This window comes from Electrophorus electricus, chromosome 6, assembly GCF_013358815.1.
Source record: "Electrophorus electricus isolate fEleEle1 chromosome 6, fEleEle1.pri, whole genome shotgun sequence".
NCBI classification, from domain to species: domain Eukaryota; kingdom Metazoa; phylum Chordata; class Actinopteri; order Gymnotiformes; family Gymnotidae; genus Electrophorus; species Electrophorus electricus.
Genome location: NC_049540.1, coordinates 24,385,843 through 24,409,421, shown reverse-complemented (window position 1 = coordinate 24,409,421; position 23,579 = coordinate 24,385,843). Strand labels below are relative to the sequence as shown.

Sequence of the window (23,579 nt, the reverse complement as noted above, 5' to 3'; positions counted from 1 at the left end):
CAAGTTGAAGTTAAAAGGTATTGGGGCATGGCCACTGACTACAGTCGGGTGTGTTTCATTGTTTAAAATGACAGCTACATCTGATTTTCTAGATTAGAAAAAGTATTCTTGAGTATGTTTCATGACAAGGCGGGCAATATGAACATTCTCTTCTTAGTGAGTATTTTAATAATTGTAATCAATACTGGTATTCTTTTGTTGATTCAATACTGACACCTCTTTGTTTTGAGTTATATGTCAAGGAAAGTGTTAGATTGACTTGAAAATTTAATATCATAATATTGATTTATTATTTATTATTATTATTATTATTTATTTATTTTTGTTGTTGTTGTTCTCTTAGCCTGTGAACTAAGTCCTCATTCCAGGATGGGTTTACATTTAATATGAATGTATAGTTATTTACTTGCACTATACTACACATCTGGTTGTGGGTGTGCGGTTGATGTTGAGATTGTGTGTTTATGAATGATGATTTGAGCAACAGATTTATTTTTTTTTTCTTCTTTGACATGAATCTTTTATAACACTTGTATTACAGTAACCACGGGGTTATTGGAGAGTCGCAGTAAAGCTGTTTTTCTATGTAAAGTTTGTCCACTGGAATGTTGGCACACTGTCCTTCTCTTTGTTGTTTTATTACTGGAACAAGTTTTTTTTTTCTTTCTTTCTTTCATTGATGTCCTTTGGAAACTGATCATTCATGCCATACCTGGCTCCCTTCAGTTTCTTTCCTCCGCTTTTAACCAGATCTTTTTGCTTATAGTGTTCTAATTGTGCTATTATGGGTCTTGTAGAGGTTTGGTTTTGGCACAGAATCTGTGAACACCACAAAACGTAATTGTGTTTGCAGTTTCTGAGGAAAGTGTTGAAGTATGTTGTATGAAATCTTTAATTTTTTTTCTCAGGGTCATCGGCATTCTCTTCAATCCCGGTAAATATGAGGTCGTCCCGCATGCTACGACACTGAATATCAAGAACAGTCTCCTTTAGAGTCTTGTTCTTCTTAAGGATTGTGTCCGTTCTTCTTAAGGATTGTGTTAGTACAGCAGAGTGCAGCATGGCCTTTTCATTTGTCTATATAAGCTTTGCTATATCTGATGCTCTTTTGCAGTTCTTATAGCTCTTTATGCATGGATTTGAATAATGAGAGTTTGATGTTAATGGAATATAGCAAACTCACCTGGACCGGGCTTGTGGTTAGGTCATTCGTGTCCCTACTGGAATCTTTCTTGTATTTCTAAGTTTTTTTTTTTCCCCTCCACAAAATAGTTGTCAAGAAACTGCTTAAGATTGTCCACTTTGAGAATTGGCTAATATGTTTCTTATAAAATGGAGATATTTATGCTTCTGGGTTCAACAGCAGGTCACTGCCATGTTGAGTTTCACCTCCTCTCGCGAGATTATGGACTCACAGTTCAAGTAGCACAGGCAGCCCCATCCAAAAAAATTTTTTTAATCAAACAAAGAACTGTCAGTGGGTTCTAGAGCACTGAAACAGTTGAAGGCCCATGTTTGAGTCCCAGTAGTGGCCCAGCATCATGGCTTGGCATGCAAGAGAGAGCAACCTGCCGTGCTCATTGTGTAGGCTTGCTTCCCCTATCCCTGCAGATCCATAGTCATGCTAGCCAGTTGTCACCATCTGTGGGCAGGTATACGAAACTGGCTGGTTAGCTATATAGAATTGCGTAGTAAGCTCTCTCCCACAAACATGTTCCATGCTGTCGCTTTAGCAGTTGGAAAAGATGGAAAGGCTGGCTTCTCACATGGTGGAGGAACCACATGCTCACTAACACACCCCTGCTGCTGGCTGTAGTGTGATGGGGGAAATCTAGATACCGTGCAAAAACTGGGGGGAAAGTTGATCGGATATGTGCCTTAACTGGACAGCGCATAGTTAAATTCCCTAGTTTGTTGTTTTTTTCTGTTTAATGACAACGAATCAAACGAGAACATTTTGCATTTGTATGCATTTTTGACCTGGACAAATTCACCTTTTTGTTTCAGATTTAAATTTGCACTTTGTGGATTTAATTTCAAGTAAACACTGACATTCCTGGTTTTGACAGACTTTTCATTGCAGTTATAAACATTTGCTGTTATGTTTTGGGGCTTCCAGCTCTTGCAAAACTAATGTTAGTGTGGTGGTGCCCATCAAAAATTCTGACACCGAGAGAGCAGAGTCAAAGCACGGACAAGCATTTTCACCTCTTAGAAAGAGTTGTTCAGTGTTTACCACTCAGACATTAAGGTAGCTATTAGCTTAGCATTGCAGGCTAGTCTAGCGAGGCTAAGTTAGCTAGTTACTGTCCTAGCTAGCTATGTAGTTAAGTGTTATTTAATAAATGCTGTGAAATGTAGCTATGCGAGCATTTGTCTTCTAAAATTTGAGTAACTTCAGCTAGTTAGCATCATTGATGAATTGACTCATAACTGTAATGGTCGCTGTCAATAGCACACGACTGGCCAATTAACTTCCTTGACCTCCTTCTCCTCCTTCTTGTCTTGGGTCATTACTTATGTCAAACCCAGTCTGCGTTGACTCGGAGGTTAAGGATGACTAATAAAAGTGCATCCTGCTGTAAGGGATTGCATGACCACTCCTTTCCATGTTTTGTTTCTGAGGGTCAGGTGACTGTGGCTGGCATTTGGTGGGAACCTGTGTTAGGTCGTCCTGCCCTGGTACTGCCTGGGCACGCAGCCTGGTGTTGGCGCTGCCTGCTGGGGTCACGCGTGCCAATTGGAGCGCTGCTGGAAGGCCCTGAGTGCGTGCTAGAGCAGAGCGCGCCAGGTGCTAAGCATGCCTAGACAGTCCAAAGCTTGTCACAGCAGAGAGGAACAGGATGATGGATGACAACTTTTCTCTGGTCACATTTCCTCTGGGTGTAGAAAGTTCCATTTGCAATCGATCACTGTCGTGATGTGCCGTTCTGAAGAGGATGAAGAGCATGTTGCATCCTTAGGGAAGTTAAAGCAGAAAAGCAAAAAAGATTTAGTACTTGTGGAAATAACATGATGCAATCATTATATCATTATTTGTGTTTTTTTGTTTCTGTTTTGTTTTGTTCTTATTTGTGGTTCTGGCAACATTGTCTCAGTCGACATCTCAAAAAATGCTGGTAAGTTGTTTTCAATAACAGCTATTAGATTGACTGCACTATTTTAGTTATTTTTTTACATTTTCTTTCTTTTTCCGGTTTTGTTTTCATTACTATGCTGGCTCTTTGCACACATTATGTACTTGGGCCTTTTGGTTGGTCACATTTCATTTACCCAGTGCAGCACCTATGGCTGTAAACCATGTCAGAAGGGTAAACTGTGGTGCAGCCTTTCTCCTCTGAGAGGGACCAGTGCTCCTCATTGCCTGCTTTTGTCATGAGAGGTGATGGCTGCTTCTCTCCCTCCTCACCTTCCTGCACTCTCCAATAGCATAGTGCACTCAAACCCACCCATACGGTCACCCCTAGACCCCCCCCCCCAGGCCTGAATCACCCACTGTTTTTCTTTGCCGTTCTTTTGTATGACTTGCATGCCCACATTAAACCTCGTCTCTGCATCTTGCCTTCTCAGTTGGAGAGTTCTCATTTTCCTCAGTATTGTTTTTGTTTGTGACTTGCTGAACAATCCATGCGCCAATACAGGAAAAGGCAGACTCTTAAGCAGGCCCAGTGTGTGTGCATTTTCCTCTCATACATACACTCCTGTTATGGATTTGCTCAGTCGTGCCTTTACGGCCGTTCCTTTCAGAGGCTATGGTTAAGGGAGCAGGCTGTTCCGTGTCCCATCTGACTCACGCTTTCTGGCACACATGCATGATGTCTGTCAGTCTGGGATTTAGGCCATCACTATGGTGCCATTAGCTAATTCTGCTTCGTGATGCTTTTTGATTTTTATACTTTATTTTTTTTTCCATTTTAAATTGTTGACTTAAAACACAACTAATTGGGTCTCATTTCAAATTTCAGATTTGGGGGGAAAAAAAAAAAATCAGATTAGTTCTGTATGCTCTTGTTTGTGTCCATGTTAGGAAAATTTGTCTGTATGTTCTTTTTAGCATTTGATAACTCTCTCCAGTGACCATGTACTAAAAAGTACAATTTGGTACATTTTGGTTAAATTTTGAAAGTCTTTGTAGAGGGACGTGATTATTGGAGATTTATGATCACGCTCGGCTGAAGGCTCTTTAATCGCAACAGTTATATTCAGTGAGGTGTGTTAATATGACACTTTTCACTAGGACAAATGAACATTTTATGAGAAGCAGTTCTGGTCATTGTGGGCTTACTTTGATCTTGCCAGTAGATGTGTTTAGCTATTAGACTTAATTAATAATTTAAGAAATGGGATGGCAGTGCAAATGATACCCTTAGTTGCAGGTGTTTTTCACCTTGATAGACTCCGAGAACCCAAAACCTTGCCAATGAGAGCAGCAATACCGAGGTTGGCCACGTCCGAGTTTGCTCCAGGGCTGTTTGCCAGAGCAGTACATTTGCTGGCGGGAGGTGATGATGCATGTCCACCTCCCCCGCTGTGTGGATGCGCTCGCAGACACCTCCTCAAGGAGCCTTTATTTCCCTTTTTGCGTTTGGCCACTGAATCCCCATGCACAGTCCCCCTCTGTGCTATAATAAGGGTGGCAGGCCACCCTACCACTTCAGAAATGCCTTCACACAAATAAGTTTGTGTACTGTCCTATAGGTTGTGCTGGCTCCTCTAGAATGCTGTGTGTCTGTGTGTGTTGTATGTGTGCGATCAATCCTCTCTCTCCTTTTGTGCTTTGCAGTCCACTCCTTTGCACCTGGCAGCAGGATACAACAGAGTCCGAATCGTCCAGCTTCTCCTCCAGCATGGTGCAGATGTGCATGCAAAAGACAAAGGGTACGCCCTTGCCTGTGTGTGTGTGTGTGTGTGTGTGTGTGTGTGTGTGTGTACGTGTACACACACACACACACACACCCCCACACCCCTATTTATTTATATATGTTTTTGTGTATGTATATGTCATCAGTCAAGTTTGGACACATACTCTGATTATTTAATTTTTTTCGCCCTACATTCAGCAAATTAGTCGACGTGTTTAACAATGAAATAAGACGGATGTGATTTTATGCTGTGCTAAACAAATATTGATTCTGTTTGGTTTTTAGCTTATTTCAAAGTAGCCACCCTTTACGTTGATGGCAGCTTTGCATGCTCTTGGTGTTCTCTTAACCAGCTTCAAGAGGCAGCCACCTATAATGCTATTCCGTCAGTCTTAAAGAAATTTTCGCATGTCCTGTGCACATGTATGGGGAAGGATAGTTCAGAATGAAAACCGTGTGGTGAGGGGGCAATTTTTAAAAATTATTTTATTTTATATTTTTGTTTTGGAAATCAATTCATATATAGGATACCAGCTTTTGCTATTTATAGTTTTCTTAGATTAAAATGTCTTTAAGACTACAAAAATCATAAATTCAGTCAGGTGTGTCCCAACTTTTCACCGGTGTGTGGGTGGGTGTGTGTGTGTGGTAAGAGCTCTTTTGCCTTGTTGCTGATGGCCTCAGTAGGAATGACCACATTGGGTTTTGTTCTGTGTTTCCTGCGCAGTGGCCTGGTTCCTCTACACAACGCCTGCTCCTACGGCCACTACGAGGTCACAGAGCTGCTACTGAAGGTAGGTGCTGCCACTGGCTTCACTGAGTTCACATTTGAGCCGAAAGCACTGAGACCTGTGCAGCCGTGCATGCTCACACACTCACATTTCTCTCCCATCACGAGTTTGTGAAGTTCTGCCAAGCAATCTACATCTATGACGACTTCAAAACTACATGCATACATTTCTGGAGCACTTTGCACAGCATATATTTATTTACAAGTGTTTTTTTTTTTTTTGTGTATCCTGATGTGGTTGGCGGGCCCCGTGTCTTTGTGAAAGGGGCACATGGTGGTACTCTGACTGAATGCAGCTGATTGCGATATCAGAGTCGTCAGAGCTATTCCCCATATCCCTCCCCACACACACACGCACAGGCAGGCCATTGGTGCTTCAGTCTGTGCGCTATGTTCTAGGCACCACCGAGTCATGTGTGAATAGTGGCTCATGCATGTCAAAACGTCCAGCATCCCCTCGTGCTGTTGGAGCAGCATGGAGCAGACAGCCTGCCTCCAGATGGAAATCTTCTGTGTGAGGCACAGAACACTGGCCCAGAGAGTCCCGCTCCTGGATCTCTCATCAGAGCATCAGCAGCGCCTCGCATCTACAACCCACGATGCATCTGTCTCGCCGCCTTACTCTGCATCTGATTAAAGATCCTGCACCATGATCAGAAAGGCAATTAAAAACATTATCAGAAGCAGCCGTGGGCAGAGGAGCTTATCAGTGGAGTTTCTCTAGGCTCCTTCTATAAGCTCTACTCACTCTGCACACTTTGTCTTTTTGTTGTCACATGGTGCGCGAGTTTGGCAATGCATCAGAGGCATTTGCAAAAGCTGTTGGCCTCTGCCTTGAATTTGACTGCGTTTCAATTTTTTTGCTCTTGGAGAAGTGACGTTTGCCAAAAAAATAAAACATTTGCTAGGTGTTCTCGTCCCTCAGCCCTTTACTAAATTTTCTGCACTGACTCCCTAGTCATAGTTGATTATGGGGGTGCAGTCACTCTGCAAGTGTGACTGCTGTGTTTTGATGCATTTCATACTTGCTTTGGGATGGCGGTGATTGGTCACTTGCTCTCATCTCATCTCTGACTGCTTGTGGCCCGCAGCACGGCGCCTGTGTGAACGCCATGGACCTGTGGCAGTTCACTCCTCTGCACGAGGCTGCGTCGAAGAACCGCGTGGAGGTCTGCTCTCTGCTTCTCAGCCACGGGGCTGACCCTACCCTGGTCAACTGCCATGGGAAGAGCGCCGTGGACATGGCCCCCACGCCGGAACTCAAAGAGAGACTGACCTGTGAGTATGTCCTCTCCTTCCCTCTCAGCCCATGGGTAGGTTAGCGCACTCTTTTCTAGCAAAGGGTACTGAAAAACCTTAACCTTCATGTCTACTAGAGGTTTTAGAAGACCCAAGCGGTTTGAAAATGTTTTGAAGGATACAGATTCTGATTTTAAAGAGCTTAGAATTCCAATAACTCATATTATTTTATGTCATTTTATATGGTCAAAAACTAAATAGATTCCAGTAGTTTTAGGTTAAATAGTGATTTTCTGACTAATATGATTTTCTCATTTGTCAGTTTTCTTAAAAAGCCTAAAGAACAGTCCTAAAGAATAATACATTTACACCAAGCTACTTATATCTGATCTTATTGCTAAATCTCAGATTTTAACCTAAAAAGAGGTTATCTTCTGTCTGACCCACCCACGTGAGCCACCCATGCGGGCGGCAAGCAGTGTGAGCCTTACCAAGGGCCGCGTTCTTCCGGGTGTCTGCCTGAGGTAAATGTATCAGCTCTTTGAGGAGGACTGTGTTTCTCATCCACTCTGGCAAAGGCAGGGAGGCTTGTCTGAGAGAGGCTCGTCAGCGGCTGTTTGTGATCATATGGCTCGTAGAAGCTTCCATCTGGCTTTTCCCAGGATGGGGCTGGAAGTTTTTCAATTCTGCCTTGAAATCTGTGCAACATAAAGCTTTTCCTTGGTGCTGTACTTTTCCTTGGTGCTGTACATATGGGAAATGAGTCCTTGTGTCTGTGTATAAAGAGCCATTTGTAAGAGTGGATGGAGAATTCTCAAGGCTTTCTCTCCTGTGCTTTAGCTTAAATGAAGTCATGATCTCTCATGAGGCAAAATCAACTTGCCTAAAAATGCAAAGAGTGTTCTTGAAATGGAAACTAAGCTAAGAGTGAATGCTTGAGTGGCATCTTCACCAGGCTTGGTGTCCCACTGCACAACACATCAGGGAATTTTCTTGTTACTTTGAATTGAATTGTTGTTTCTTTCTTTTATTTCTGTATAAACCCAATTTTCCCCTCTCTTCCCACAGACGAGTTTAAGGGCCATTCTCTCCTGCAGGCAGCACGGGAGGCTGACATGACCAAGGTGAAGAAGTCTCTGGCCCTGGAGGTCATCAACTTCAAGCACCCACAGACGCACGAGACTGCGCTGGTGAGCCCATCCATCCACACCACCCCCACACCCACTCTGACAGCTGGCCAGTGCTGCTGGGACCCTATAAGAGCTTTCCGTGCTCACCCGATGATGTTAGAAATTATTGTTGTTTTTCAGCACTGTGTGGTTGCCTCCCCGCACCCCAAGAGGAAGCAGGTGACGGAGCTGCTCCTGCGCAAAGGGGCCAACGTTAACGAGAAGAACAAAGAGTGAGTGCCAGTGCTCAACAGCCCTAATGCACACGCACTGTTCTGACTCCCCTTGTTCTTTTGCCGTGAATTTCCTGTCCTGGTTGATTTGGCAAAGCCACAATATTTCAGTAATGCAGGTTTATTGTAGTGGCATTCTGGTCGTGTCATGAGAGCTCAAAACAACCCCTGTAGTGATCCTGTCCATTTACGGCATTTGGCTGATGCTTTTATCCCAAGTGACTTACAATTCTGACTGAATAAAACTTGAGGAATTGTGGGTTAAGGGCCTTGCTCGGGGACCCAGCAGTGGCACTTTGGCATTGGTGGGGCCTGAACTGGCAACCTTCTAATTTCTAGTTGAGTACCTTAACCACTGAGCTACCACTGCACTAATGAAAAAAAATCTTAGTAATTAAGTCTTAGTAATTAAATGTGGTTTCTAAAGCCTGAAATTGTATCAGTTCTTGAATAATTTTAATAGTGGGTTTAAAGCCCAAAATATTAATCTGCTGCATCACTCTTCACTGCTTTTTCACTCTGTGCCTTTCCACATCTCTCTCTCTTTCTCTCTCTCTCTCTAGCTTCATGACACCTCTGCATGTAGCAGCTGAGAGGGCTCATAACGACATCCTGGAAGTGCTGCAGAAACATGGGGCGAAGGTACATCTCTGTTTGGAGTGCCAGCAGGCAGCATGGTGTAGGCCGGCAGCTGTGGCTCTTACTATACTGGAGAGATGGGATACGCCATTGGTGCCGTCACTCTCACACTTCCCTCTGCCACAGGCCAAACGGCCCATTCGCAACCTCATGTTAGCAGGTTCAGGGGCCAGGGGGATTTGTGAGCTGCTTCTGTCTCGCTGCTCTTGAGATTTGTAGGAAATGAATAGAAGGATTTTCAGTCACTAGTCCACAAATGCGCAGTAGTGTTGGTGATATGTTTTAGGACTCTGACGTAAACTTTCAATGCAGAGACATTAAAAACTAAAAATATTGATATACATATATATTTTTTTTTTACCTTTGATTATAGATAAAAGTTTCAGTCTTGTGATTTTAATTTTTGCTGTTTAGTTTATCATGGTTGATCTTCAGTACACAGTGATCCAAGTAACCTTTAGGCCTGCTGTCTCTGGCTTACCTTTTTCTCAATACACCTCAGCTGAGTAAGGAAAGTTTCAGTTGTGCCTTGAGAACAAAAAGTGAAAAAGGAACACTGCTCATCATTTGTCCATTTACTTACAAGCTTCACTGGGTACACACATTAGACTAGCTCGGTGCTACATTTGTTGCCTGCTTTGAATGAGATGCACCCAGTTTTTTTCTGTCATAAAACATCAGGGTGTAGCACAATCTTTGAGGAACACTGCCTTTTTCTCATCATTGTTTGATGATTTAAATAAAACCCAAGTCACCATACTTTACTATGTGAAGTAACTATGCTGTTACTAATTTTACATTTGCCACAATTTAAATGATCAAGGCAGTATTTCTCTAAGAAAAACATGTAACCATACTATGTGGCTAATGTGTGCTGACTCTTGGTCATGGCTGGGTTATCTCTTTATGACTGGAAGCCATCTAAGTGCTAGATCATTCATACCTGTGCCTGTGCAGAAGCATTGGTTAAGAGTGCACCAGATCAATGAAGCTCTTTCAGCCCAAAAAGATAAGCACAGGCTGAGAGAGCAAGCATTCAGCTGTTGCCATGGCTCTTCGAGTGTCCGTGCTGCTCAGCTTCCCTTTCAGCTCCCCTTTCAGAGTGGCTTCGCCCATACTAGTGCTCAAAAGCATCCTCTTCCTTTTTTCTTTTCTAACAGAAAGAGCCTAATGAGGTCTTTTTTTTTTTTTCCTCCCCTTTGGGTCCTACTTTGACTTTTCCCATCATCCATTCCAGGACATCAAAACTAGGTCCGATCTTTGTGCCTTTGTTTAAAATGCCGCACCCTGCTCTGCTCATAGCCGGATTCAGAGCTTAGCTCAAAAGTCTAGCATGGGCTGAGATCTGTCCCCTGAGTGGCAGTAATGGTTTAGTGGAGGATGAGTATTCAGGCCTGCTGGTATGAGCAGAGTAGTGTTCATGTGGAGGTAACATTTTGCTGTAGGAGAGGGAGTTGGTAAACAGGTGTTGAGCTAGTGTTGCTCTGATAAGCAGGTAAGGGAGCACGCAGGATTAGCCCTCTGTGGTGTGGCCAGTTTAGAGTGTGAGTCTGTGGAAAGCCACACTGCTAGTGGGAGCAAGTTACATGTGGGTGGGCAGAGCACGCTGACTGTGTTTATGCCATTGGCCCTGAATTTATAATTAATCTCATGCAGCCAGGACCTGAAAATTTCGGAGCCGAGTTTGACGGATTGGAGAACACCCAGTTGTTGGACGCACACGTCCAACGCCTGCATGCGTGCGTGCGTGTGCGCGCACACACTCTATAAGCGTGCCAGTATCTCCATCTCCACTCTTCTCTGCACAGTGCTGATAGCCTTTGAAGAAGCACTGGAGTTACTTCAGGCCGTGGCTGATTAATTCATGTCTGTGTTCGCTTCAGAGCGGGCCAGACTTGCTCACCGTTATATTGTCTATGCTCACCTACCAACGTACTTCACTGCAGCGATGAAGAAAATAGAAAGACTTGATCATCTCCACCTTCGTGTGTGTGTGTGTGTGTGTGTGTGTGTGTGTGTGTGTGTGTGTGTGTGTGTGTGTGTGTGTGTGTGTGTGTGTGTGTGTGTGTGTGATTTGTTGCACAGACGAACGCAGTGGACACTCTGGGTCAGACAGCATTGCATAGGGCAGCCCTTGCCGGGCATCTCCAGACATGTCGTTTGCTGTTGAGCTACGGAGCAGATCCTGCTGTCATCTCTCTTCAGGGCTTCACTGCAGCACAGATGGGAAACGAGGCTGTCCAGCAGATCCTGAATGGTAAACACGGGCTCTGGGCTCACATGCCATGTGATTGTCTTTGTCATATACATCCTGACAGGTAAGACATTGTGTCCTCTGTTCAGAAAACATTCCAGTGAGAAATTCAGACGTGGACTACAGGCTTTTAGAGGCAGCTAAAGCAGGAGACCTGGACACTGTGAAGGTGAGTAACATGCTGGCTGCCGTCTAGATGAGCTCTCGATTCATTTTGCCTGAAAATGCTCAGATAAGCTGCTGTTTCATTTTGCTCGAAAATAGTTTTGGAATTACTGCTGTGCTTTTGAAGCAGTGAGGACAAGATGCATGTCCCGGGGGTAAATGGAAAATATTTATGCAGTTTGGGAATTGAATTAATTTTTGTAATGGCTCTCAGATAAAGAAATTGAACGGTCACAGTAATTTAACGCTGGTGAAGAAAGTGCCGAAAGACAGAACTTGCAGAGCACTGTAGAGAATCATTCAACTGTTTGCTGTTGGTATCCTTGTAAAGTCTTGGAAAAAGTTGCGGCCTGTTTGAGAGGATGGATGCGATGTCAGCTCAAAGTGGGTGAATTTGAGAGGGAGATTCTGAGGAAGCTGCTCTGACACCTGGGTGATTTATAGACTGTACTACAGTGGTTGTTGATATGGCCAGATCCTTGTTATCAGAACTCCTAATTATACCTTGAGTAATTACGCTAAATAACCAATTAAGGGATTGCCATGTAATCAGTCAGCCTTGTCACCGTAACTGGCCACAGTCTGGTCCTGCATTCCAACCAAGCAGATTAAAGACTTTGGTGTCACATTTGTGTCTATTCTGTGTGGGAGCTCCTGGTTTCCTGACGTCCGTGTTGGTTTGTCTTGTGCTTTACAGCAATTGTGCTCTCCTCAGAATGTGAACTGCAGGGACCTGGAGGGCCGTCACTCGACGCCGCTGCACTTTGCAGCTGGCTACAACCGCGTGGCCGTGGTGGAGTACCTGCTACACCATGGCGCTGACGTCCACGCCAAAGACAAAGGGTCAGTGCTGCTTGCACTTCATCGGCCTCTCGCCCCCATCCTCCTCATCGCCATCCTCTGAAATTGGTTCTAGCATATGACTGTGTATGCATGTGCTGATAGGGGTCTGGTGCCGCTGCACAATGCCTGTTCGTACGGTCACTACGAGGTTGCAGAGCTGCTGGTGAGGCACGGTGCATCGGTTAATGTGGCTGACCTGTGGAAATTCACGCCCCTGCACGAGGCCGCAGCCAAGGGAAAATATGAGATCTGCAAACTGCTTCTAAAGGTACGCTCCTGCTCATTCTGCGCACGCACGTACACACACACCACACACACACACACACACTGACACTCTCACAGACCTGCATCAGCGCCTTCTTTTCCTTTCTGCCTTGCTAATTTAGATGAAATTGGTTTTTGGAGCAGTCGCACATAGCCTGATCTTTGACAGGGGATTTTACCATTCTGGACAGTGATCCAGTGCATACTGTCTGGGCTTTATTAGCTGTGAAGCCATTTCTCATTCTTTCGACGTTCATCACCTCATTAAAGCCCATGCCAGGTCTGAAGTGCTGAAGCACCCATGACATTCAGACAGACATCTTGCGTGGCTTATATTCATAAAAATTGAGGATCAAATGCCTCCATATTTCACCTTGCTCGTTGCAGATATCTTTACTGAATGTGGACCCCTTTTGTAAGAAGGGTGCTTGTGTGGTGGTGTATGTAATGGAGGCACCACAGACCAGGTTTTTGCGCTTCAGGCTGCTAGGTTGGCGTCTTTGGACTAGGACAAATGGTTGGTTGTGTCTTTCAGCATGGGGCGGACCCCACTAAGAAGAACCGTGACGGGAATACGCCCCTGGACATGGTGAAGGAAGGCGACACGGACATCCAGGATCTGCTGAGGGGAGACGCGGCACTGCTGGACGCCGCTAAGAAAGGCTGCCTGGCCCGTGTGCAGAAACTCTGCAGCCCAGACAACATCAACTGCCGAGACACGCAGGGACGCAACTCCACACCTCTACACCTAGCAGGTGAGACAGAGCACCTCACCACACATCCCTGCTCCGCCTAAATGTTCTACTGGAAGAGCAAGGGCAGTCAGTTTCTCTTACAGCTTTCCTTCACTTTGTTACAGTCTGTGAGAGAGAGAGAAAAAAAGAGTTGTTTAGGAACTCTAAAGAGCTGTGTGGCCATAAAGGAAATGTCACCTGACCCTCAGAGAGCTGCAGAGCTGCCACTTCTAGCCACTTTTAGCTGGTGTCCATATTAATCAGTATGTCTCTCTAATCCAGCTGCAGACAGAAAGCACTTTCTTTTTGCTGCTGGTTATTCACAAACGCATTACTGTCGGGCAGTTTTTAATTCACTTGTGCTGAGCATTTCATCAGTATTCAAGATCAAAAAGGTTTTTTTCCTGCATTTGATACTGCCATTGAATGTGGAGAACAACCTTTTTTTCTTTTTTCTCCCAAGGAGCAGATTATGAAACAAATTCCATTTGTGTCTCATCACTGTACAATTTGCCCTTGTAACCTTGGCACTTGGGATATTTCCATGGCATTTACTAAACAAAAAGATCCTCCTTCCTCTTTTCCTTTTAATATAAACAAGAAATGAAGGTCCTGAACTGATAAAAATGAGCTCTGTGCACTGTGTAAGCTAGTAGATGGTGTTATGTCCCCTTTGCGATGAACATTCAAGCAGTACAAGGGAGCTGGAACATGTGTCTCTCTGCATATATGTGTGTGTGTGTGTGTGTGTGTGTATGCACGCGCCCGTGGAGCAGACACATGTCGTCGTTCTCCCAGACTAGAACTCCAACTGTATTTGCCAGTGCAGGCAGACAGTGCAGCAGCTAGAGGCATATGGTCCAAGGCCTCGGATAGGGGTCTAACCCACCCCCTTGTGTGCGTGCACACAAACACACCCCCACATGCCATTCTCATGCTGAGTGCCTGAGGCTTAGAAGCAGACTTGGTCACATGTAGCCTGCTTGATACCAGTTTTCACCTTTACTGACCTGAGGTCTTTACAAACATTACTCAAATTCAGATAAAAACTTAGTAACAAATAACAGCTTTCTCAAGTGCCAAACTTCATCTTCTCTGCAGCGAGATGGTTGCCAAAGCCGATTTGTGTGCAGGTGCATCGAGTGCTGCTGTTTTGAAAGGGAGCATGGTTTCTGCCATTTGCCCGACTCCGTCACTTGTCCCTGACGGTGACCGGGGTGACGGAGGCGGGGCATGAGCCTGGCCGAGACACGGCCTCAGGAGCGCAGCGTTGCAGAGCAGCGAGCAGGCTTTGCACTGCCGCAGGTGGCTGCAGGCAGGCTGGTGCGCTGTGTAGTCATGTCATGTTTGAGCTGCCTCCTAGCGAATGGGCTAGTTGGTGAAAGGGAGCGAAAGCACGCACCGTTCCCTTAATAAGACTGCGGCGCCCTGAACGCTGCTCTCCCTGCAGAATTATAAGTGGCTAGGGGAGAGGACAGCAGGAACAAAGATGAGAACTAAGTGAGAGGAAGGAGGGAGAGCGGACAGCTTTTTGATTAGCACCGCGTCTGTGAGAATTAGTGAGCACGTGTGCACAAGTGTTTTTGTACGTGTTGGTGTAGGTGTGCCTGTGAGCTCTCAAAGCTCAAGCTATGCAGTGGCTGCATTCTGACACCTGTGACAATAGTGTTAATTAGTGAGACTCCTTCAGGCACCTTACGACAGGCTTGGAAGCGAAGCCCGGGCTCTCTAGCAGTGCACATGACTCTATCAGCCGTTCCTCCCTCCGCAGTGCTCATGCCTACATCAGCAATACCTGTCCTGCATGCTTCAATTGTGTGCGTGAATGACGCCCCTCTTGTTTCATTCCACAGCTGGCTACAACAACCTTGAGGTGGCGGAGTATCTGCTGGAGCATGGAGCAGATGTGAATGCGCAGGACAAGGGCGGCCTCATTCCTCTCCACAACGCCGCCTCTTATGGGGTGAGTGCACAGACCTACGTGGGAGGGATGGGCAGAGGGGTTGTAACGAGGCACACCTTTCCGTTCGCAGGCCCTACACCCTTCTCAGCTTTTGTTCATCTTGCTGCTGGCTCAATGTTCTGCAGAAAGTTAGACGCGAAAGCTCAAAGCAGCAGGTCACCAATGCGAAAAGTCCTAGTTCTTGTATGTCTAAAAGAACAGATTACGTTCATGATGTGTTCAGGAGGTTTTGGTTCCCTTTGCATGAGAATTTAGACTGAATGGACCTGATTCCAAAATGATGATCTGACCAGAAGGAGATGCCAAACCCATGCCATTTATTTTCTAAAGGCTGTGGAGTTGTTACATTGTTAGAATGCCAGCACAAGCCCATGCTTCAAAATGTTGGCCAAGCCAGCCAGAAACATGCAGCTCACCCTACCAAAGCTGGAGGGAGCCAGCACTGGGCATCTGCCTGCACTGCCCTGATGACTCTGGCCGCTGCCCAGCAGGGCCCAGGCTCAGACGGAGACTGTCCCGCACGTTCTGGCTGTTTGGCCTTAGACAGGGTTGTTTGGTCACCTCGGGGTGCTTGATTAGCTGAAAAAGGCCTTGTCGGAGGGCTTGCAACCCTGGCTGACCTTGACAGGGCGTGTTCCCACTTAGGGCAACGCATGTTGGGGCCGGTAGTGCTCAGCAAAAACAGCTGGTCCACACTGCCCAGGTGGCAGGCAAGGACAGCTCAGGGCATAACAGCCTGGACGAGCACATACTATCAGACCATGCACCATCCTCCCTCACACAGCTGAATTGCTCACATTTACAAATCTGAGACATATTCATGCATATCACTAATACAGTGTAAAAGTGAGAAACTGTTAATCGTTTAAAATGATTTGAATTTCCGCTGAATAGAAATATAAGTCGTAATAATAGATATAATCACCTTGTTATCAAGGATTCTTGTTTCTGCCATTCATGCCGATAGACCACTAATTCCTTAGGGTTCACAAGTTTTTTTCTCACAGCTTAGGTCTTTGATTGCACACTGAGTGGAATTGTACTTGTGAATCCTATTTTGGTAAGGCAGGCGTCCCTTGGTCTAGCTGAGCCCATTTCTAGGTTTACTTCTCTGATGCAATGTCAGTAACTGATTAGTATGTATGGGTAGCATGCCGTAATGACTTTATAATGCTGGCTATCTCTCCTCAGCATGTGGACATAGCAGCTCTGCTCATCAAGTACAACACGTGCGTGAACGCCACAGACAAGTGGGCATTCACGCCACTCCACGAGGCGGCACAGAAGGGTCGCACGCAGCTCTGTGCCCTGCTGCTGGCCCACGGAGCCGACCCCACCATGAAGAACCAGGAGGGCCAGACGCCACTTGATCTCGCCACGGTAACACAAAAAAAACAATACAAGAGCAAGCTGTTTAGCCTTTGAAAAAAAATGCAGGTTGAGAATGCCCTGGGTGTGTACGGCCTAGGCGGATGACATCCGGGCGCTGCTGATCGACGCCATGCCCCCTGACGCCTTGCCCAGCTGTTTCAAGCCCCAAGCCACGGTGGTGAGCGCGGCGGTTATCTCGCCTGCCTCCACGCCTTCCTGTCTGTCTGCCGCCAGCAGCATTGACAACCTGGCCGGGCCCCTGGGCGAGCTGGCGGCGAGCGCTGCCCCGGGGCCCGCCGACGGGGCCACAGGTGCCGAGAGGAAAGAGGGAGAGAGTGAGCCCATGCACACAGTCACACTCACACACACAGTCACACGTGCGCACTTGCATGTGCAAGAGAGCCAAGATATGGAACAGTGATATTAGCGTCTTAGAGGACGATGTGTTGTGTTCTTGGTTTGTTCTAATGCAGAGCTTTTTTTGGGTCTGTTTTTAGTTACAATTCTGGACATGAACATCAGTCAGTTCCTGAAAAGTCTGGGGCTGGAGCATCTACGGGACATTTTTGAGAGGGAACAGGTGAAACGTTACTCTGGCTCAACTTGTTGGTGTGCTTCTCACTATTCTGCTACCATCACACATTCACTTGTAGTGCAAAAGTGCACATGTGTTGTGAGTTCCTGCAGGGAGAGATCTGAGCTCTGTTTAAAGCTATGCAAATGCAATCACATCACTGGCTTTGCTATCCTCATCTCTCCATGTCCTTTCTCACACTTGTCCTCTCCAATGAGCTCCATTCACAGCCAACCATGGAGACATTATGTGCGCACCTCATTCTTTCTGCAGGGGAGCTCCATTTCATCTCTCTGTAGTTTGAACCGTGTGTGTGCCGGGGTATGTTCATGAGTGGGTGTGCATGCACCCTGCTGTGTGTGTGTGTGCGTGTGTGTGTGCGTGTGTGTGTGCGTGTGTGTGTGCGTGTGTGTGTGCGTGTGTGTGTGCGTGTGTGTGTGCGTGTGTGTGTGCGTGTGTGTGTGCGTGTGTGTGTGCGTGTGTGTGTGCGTGTGTGTGTGCGTGTGTGTGCGCGTGTGTGTGCGCGTGTGTGTGCGCGTGTGTGTGCGCGTGTGTGTGCGCGTGTGTGTGTGCGCGTGTGTGTGTGCGTGTGTGTGCGCGTGCGTGTGCGTGCGTGCGTGTGCGTGAGTGAATAAGTCAGGCTGAGTAGGCTGACCCCTAACCTCTTACCTTGATTGATGGGTCCATGCTGCTGTGTATCTTGCTGTGTGGAGGGCCTGGGCAGAGGACTGATTATCGGTGCGTGGAGTCTTGTCCTCCTCCGCTGTGTGTGAGGAGCGACAGGGTGCAGGTGTCACACTGGCCAGCGCTGGCTGCTCATTTCCACATAGATGAATAGGAAAAGCCCCTGCAGTGGACTGAGCAGAGGGCACTGCATTACCCGGGAAGCCGGAAGCTGCTCTGATTGTGGCTGTGGCTTTCATGGTCACATTTAATGCCCTCGTGCTCTCTCTTTTTTTTCCTGGCTTCTTTTTTTTTTTTTTTTGTCATTCACCACTGCTGTCGCTCTCTACCTTTGTGTCTGTCTCTCCCTTTTTCTCGCTCTCTCATGGCTCCGGAGGAGTGAAGGAGCATTTAGTCGGCGAAAACCCTTTTTCACTGCTCAGTTATCTCCGTCAGTACACTCATAGGCACACACACACCTGCACTACACTGCTCTGCCTCTGCCTTTGGGCTTCTCCTGGCTGCATGGCCGCTCCTAGTAGGACAGTGCCTCAGGCGTGTGGGCGTGCAGCCCTGCTGAATGAGGAAGAGCAGGGAGCAGGCCGACAGCTCCTGGGCTAACGTCCTGTGGCAGGCCCATCATGGCTGCGGTCCATTATCTATAAGTGGGTCATTGCAATTGGGAGAGTGCGAGGGAGAGCGATGCAGGCTGACAGGTTGCTGGGGGAGGGAGGGGGCATTAGCCTCCCACTGCTACCTCATCTGCCCCTGCTCCGCATCTCTGTCTGCAGGTACCTCCAGGCTCTCATCCCCACACTCTTGACTGCAGCAACCATTACCAGCTGTGTGTGCGTGCGCGTGCGTGGGAGGAGTTCTCATATTGAACCGGCTACGATTAAAGACTGTGTTCTGAGTCATACATTCTAATGCTTATCACAACCTCCTGAGATTTACTAAGTATATCTTCTTAGTGGGAGGATTTTGTGCCTGCTAGCAGGTTGGGGTGATGGTATTTTAGTGCAGGGATAACTGACTCTTCTCAGGACACTGATTGTTGCCCTGTTCTTCACTCCTTCACAGTTCCACATCTGCTCTCCTATTGATCATATATTGTGTACCACCGTGTGATTGAGGCTGATGGTTCTCTGAGTCTGATTGGCTAGTGTTTACTGTGTAGATAACCCTGGATGTGCTGGCTGATATGGGCCATGAAGAGCTGAAGGAGATCGGCATCAATGCCTACGGCCACCGCCACAAGCTCATCAAAGGCATTGAGAGACTGCTGGGCGGTCAGCAAGGTCAGCACAGGCCACTCTGGCCTGGCCTCCAAACCATTAGGTCACTGTTGGAATCACTGAAACAGGCTCTTACTTGTCTGCATGCGTATGTGCGTGTACGTGTCTTTTGTGTGCATGTGTGTGTCTGTGTCCACCATGGTAGGTGCCAATCCATACCTGACGTTCCACTGTGCAAGTCAGGGCACAGTCCTGATCGACCTGGCTCCTGATGATAAGGAGTTTCAGTCAGTAGAGGAAGAGGTGAGAGGACAGCAGAGAGTGTAGCAGCCCAACCCATACATCCAACACTAATAAACCTGTCACTCTGACATAGTCAGCAGTGGTTCTCTATTTAAAAGCTCAGTGGGGGTGTTTTTGTTTTTTTGTGTGTGTGTATGCACGCGCGTGTGCTTCAGCTGCAGAGCACCATCAGGGAGCACAGGGACGGGGGCAATGCAGGAGGAGTCTTCAGCAGGTACAACATTCTGAAGGTAAGAGCTGAACACATGCTGAAGTTTCATTGGGGAAGGGGGTTCGCGCCATTGCTGGTGGGCTGGATATGTCTTCGTACCAGAGAGCTCTGAGCCACTGTCTGTGCTCGTGCGTGTGTGTACTTGTGCATGTCTGTGCGCGCGTGCCTGTGTGCAGATCCAGAAGGTGGTGAATAAGAAACTTCGAGAGAGATATGCGCACAGGCAGAAAGAGATTGCAGACGAGAACCACAACCACCATAATGAGCGCATGTTATTCCATGGTACGCAGTCATGCCATATGCTAGCACAAAATAGCGACTGTCTCTTCACTCATTTACAGTTATTTATTATCATTATGTACTGCCTCTGGACTACAGCTGTCCAGCAAAACCAAGCTGTTTGGCTGAAATGCCAAAGCAGTGCCTTTTTCTCTCTGCCTTCATCCTGGTCACTGGCTTCTGGGTGCTAAAACTCCTTCCTCCTGCACAGGGTCTCCCTTCATTAATGCCATCATCCACAAAGGCTTTGACGAGAGACATGCTTATATCGGGGGCATGTTCGGTGCGGGCATCTACTTTGCGGAGAACTCCTCCAAGAGTAACCAATACGTTTATGGCATTGGTGGCGGCACAGGCTGCCCGGCGCACAAGGACCGCTCCTGCTACATTTGCCACAGGTATGCAATCACTCAGGCTCAGGGTTGCACTCCGATTGAATGTCCAGCAGGTGGCACTGTGCACTCACAATGTTCTGCTGCTGTGCTGTGCAGGCAGATGCTGTTCTGCCGTGTGACCCTGGGCAAGTCTTTCCTACAGTTCAGTGCCATGAAGATGGCCCACGCCCCTCCGGGACACCACTCGGTCATCGGGCGGCCCAGTGTGAATGGCCTGGCCTATGCGGAGTATGTCATATACAGAGGCGAACAGGTGAGGTAGCTTCCACAGTCTGTACCATTTTACTGCAGGCTAAGCCAGCAGACTCCATCGAGCTAAAACCAATGATGGTGGCATTACTTGAATTGCGTTGTATGTTATAGCATGGTATCGTAGCTTTCAGCACTGACACTTTGTTCTGGCAGTATTGGTTAAGGGTATTTTTAGACTCTAACCTATTTGTGAAATACTCACAAATTAGGGATACTTTAAGCAGACAACTAAAGCACTTTTGTAAGTCTCTATGGATAAGAGCATCTACTAAATGCCATAAATATACACTGACATGCCAAAAGTCATAGGATAGCAGTATGTAAATTGATTATGAAGTGACGTTACGCCAGGGGACGGCTTGGGAACTCCCACACCTGTATAAGTTGTGAGGTGTTGAACAGTGGCCAGTATGCTCATGGCAAGGCAATGTGAATTATTGGTATTCAAATGAGGCATGATGGTGGGTACCAGATGGGACATTCCATTTCTGAAGTTGTGTGGGCATTTAATATTCTTCGATATACAGTGTCATGCGTGTACACAGAATGTGCCATAGAAGGCATTACCACCCACAGTGGACAGCACAGTGGCTGCCCACGGGTGCCTAATGAGTGTGAACGGCAGTGTCCAGCTAGAATTGTCTGTGTAAACAGACAAGTGTCTCAGAAATCGCATTCAATGCAGGAGGCCCCAGACAAATATCGCATTCTTTAGCTTCCATGGGATGTGGGAACCGAAGACCCACCAGAGTACCTCTTAACACCACAAGACCAAACACAGCGCCTCACCTGGGCTGCTGCAGTGAATGTGAGAATGCTAACTGTACCCTAGAGGCCTGGCAACATGTGGTGTGGTCCGATGAGTCATGGTACCAATTGTTTCGGGCTGATGGTAGGCTTTGCGTGTGGCGCAAACTCCATGAAGCCATGGTCCACAGTTGTCAATAAGGCACTGTGCAGGCTGGTGGTGTTTCCATCCTGGTGTGGTTCCATCCTGGTGGTGTTATGGCATGGGTTAGGCCCACTGGTTCACCTAAACACATCATTGACTGGTACCCACTACATTTTCACAGAATTTGCAGCCTTTAAATGGACATCATATACCCCCGTAATGATGAGGGTACGACGAATGTTGTAGCCTGCACGTTCACCCAACATGAGCCAAATCAAACATTTATGGTATGTGATGGAGAGGTCCTTTTGTGCCCGAGATCCTGCACCTACGACTACCACAGAGCTGAGGCTGGCTATCCAGAAGGCATGGCTCAACATCCCTCCATATGTCTTCTGTCCTCTTGTGGAATCAATGTCACTCTGAGTTGCTGAACCTCGTTGGGCTACAGGGGATTCTACACGATACTAGTTGCTCTCCCATACTTTTGGCACGTCAATGTAAATGTTACATTTATGGCGAAACCTTCCTTTCTGGAACAGAAGGTGTTATGTTGTGTTTTGGGCATGATTGTTCACTGGCTATGTTCTTCCATACTTTGTCCAGGCCTACCCAGAGTACCTCATTACATACCAGATCATGAAACCGGAGAGTACTGCGCAGCCCCCAGCAGCAGCAGAGCAGAAGTCCTAGTGACAACCTGGCCCCACCCTGGCCCTGTCTCCACCCCCGTCTGCCACGGCCTCCTGCGCACCGCTCGGACTGTTACTCCAATACTTGCCACACATTCGGGCTCACTTTCTTTCCGTTGCAGTTTACCTTCCCCCAACAGTGTTAGAGTTGTGTTGGCATGTGCGCAGCCCGACCCCATGCCCTTCTGCTAGGAGATGGGATGAGGTGGTTTGGGGTCAAGGGTTAGAGGTCATGGCAGCAGCCATAAGTATTAAGGCTGAAAGGAGCACAGGGGAGGTTGGAGAGGAAGTCAGCTTACTGCCTGTTCCACATGATCATGGATGAAAGACAACAAGTGACCTCTTTGCCACCCCCTTACCCTTTAATACTGTTTTAATCCAGTCCCCAGACAAGCATTACATGTCATGTAGCTTCATTTTGTTCATTCATTTTATTGTGATTTGTTGTTGTTCTGAGTGATTTTAAAGATGACTTACACTATGAGATGGACCATGTCACCGTTAGCTCAATAGGGACCTGCCATTTGTGTGACATTTTTCCCCTTAATATGTTCCTTGAAGCCATTCAGCTGCTCCTCTTGTGTTGTAACTGTGTTTCTCTTTTGCTATGAATTGTTACGAAAGCCTTAGGTTTCTGAGTGGGCACAGAAGGTGGAACACACATGGAAACCTGTTCTCTACAAAAAATAAGCCTTTAATAGTGAAATATAAATACTTTCATATGGGAGTGTTTGACCTTGCACAGGAAAACTGGTCAGAATTTTCAAGCCCATTATCATAGCTGAATCATACACATCTTTTTTTTATCGACTTGCACTTTTAGACTGGATTTAAGTTATTCTAAAAAGAGGTGATGTTAAATAGCTGTCCTGTATTGTCTTGGTTGTGTAACGCACAACACCTTGGAGAAACTAGTTGCTGTTTACTGATGGAGAGTGAGTTCATTAGCACTGTATATGAAGTGGAAGTTCCTTTTCTTCCAGATCTTGCCTGGTCCTAGATGGCAGGCTCTGGCTCTGCTTTTGCGGTCCCTCTTTTCCTTTGCTCTGCGTATAGGGTGACGTTAACTGCGGGGCAATTTGTTTTCCTGGCCTTGTTCATTCCAATAGATTCTCCTCCTTTGAAACCCTGAAACCTGTGTCATGGAACATTACTGATGTGTCAGCAGCTCTGCTTGCAAGCCTTGTGGGGTGCAGAAGAGGCCCAAGCTTACCATTCGGCTGTTCGTGCACCCCAGCCAAGTTTTGTTTGCCGGTGAAGTATCCCGGATTGTTCCCACTGTGGTGTCAGTTTGGGCTACAGGCAGCCCCAGCACTGAAGCAGGGCTGGTCTCTGCTCCTCTGCACTATAGTTAAGGCTCAGATGGTGTTCTACTGGAAATAGAGAGGTCCAAAATGTTCACATCTGCCGCTGCAAATGCACGGTTTACCACTTGTCTCAGACTGGGAGTGAGAGCTCACCACCTCCGCCTCCTCCCAGCCTCACCCTTTCCAGTTTTTGCTCACCCGTCTAATTGATTTCCTGTTGGGCTTGTGTGTGTGTGTATGGATGGGTGGG

At 46.9% G+C, this 23,579-nt stretch overlaps 1 protein-coding gene across 2 annotated transcripts in view; it reads left to right on the top strand.

The window, feature by feature from the left end:
- tnksa (tankyrase, TRF1-interacting ankyrin-related ADP-ribose polymerase a) overlaps nt 1-23,579 on the top strand; it is a 65,102-nt gene extending 41,523 nt beyond the window's left edge. The window contains exons 6-28 of one of the 2 annotated variants that reach the window (XM_027028485.2): nt 3,099-3,119; nt 4,784-4,878; nt 5,590-5,656; nt 6,744-6,930; nt 7,960-8,081; nt 8,202-8,293; nt 8,857-8,935; nt 11,018-11,189; nt 11,276-11,355; nt 12,049-12,194; nt 12,297-12,462; nt 12,994-13,213; nt 15,046-15,155; nt 16,347-16,535; nt 16,624-16,861; nt 17,024-17,106; nt 18,941-19,061; nt 19,204-19,301; nt 19,457-19,531; nt 19,689-19,794; nt 20,003-20,189; nt 20,283-20,439; nt 21,937-23,579. In XM_027028485.2, the coding sequence (XP_026884286.2) occupies nt 3,099-3,119; nt 4,784-4,878; nt 5,590-5,656; nt 6,744-6,930; nt 7,960-8,081; nt 8,202-8,293; nt 8,857-8,935; nt 11,018-11,189; nt 11,276-11,355; nt 12,049-12,194; nt 12,297-12,462; nt 12,994-13,213; nt 15,046-15,155; nt 16,347-16,535; nt 16,624-16,861; nt 17,024-17,106; nt 18,941-19,061; nt 19,204-19,301; nt 19,457-19,531; nt 19,689-19,794; nt 20,003-20,189; nt 20,283-20,439; nt 21,937-22,023 (2,898 nt within the window). In that variant the 3' untranslated portion in view covers nt 22,024-23,579. The remainder of the gene's footprint in view (nt 1-3,098; nt 3,120-4,783; nt 4,879-5,589; nt 5,657-6,743; nt 6,931-7,959; nt 8,082-8,201; nt 8,294-8,856; nt 8,936-11,017; nt 11,190-11,275; nt 11,356-12,048; nt 12,195-12,296; nt 12,463-12,993; nt 13,214-15,045; nt 15,156-16,346; nt 16,536-16,623; nt 16,862-17,023; nt 17,107-18,940; nt 19,062-19,203; nt 19,302-19,456; nt 19,532-19,688; nt 19,795-20,002; nt 20,190-20,282; nt 20,440-21,936) is intronic. The other variant, XM_027028487.2, reaches the window with a different exon arrangement.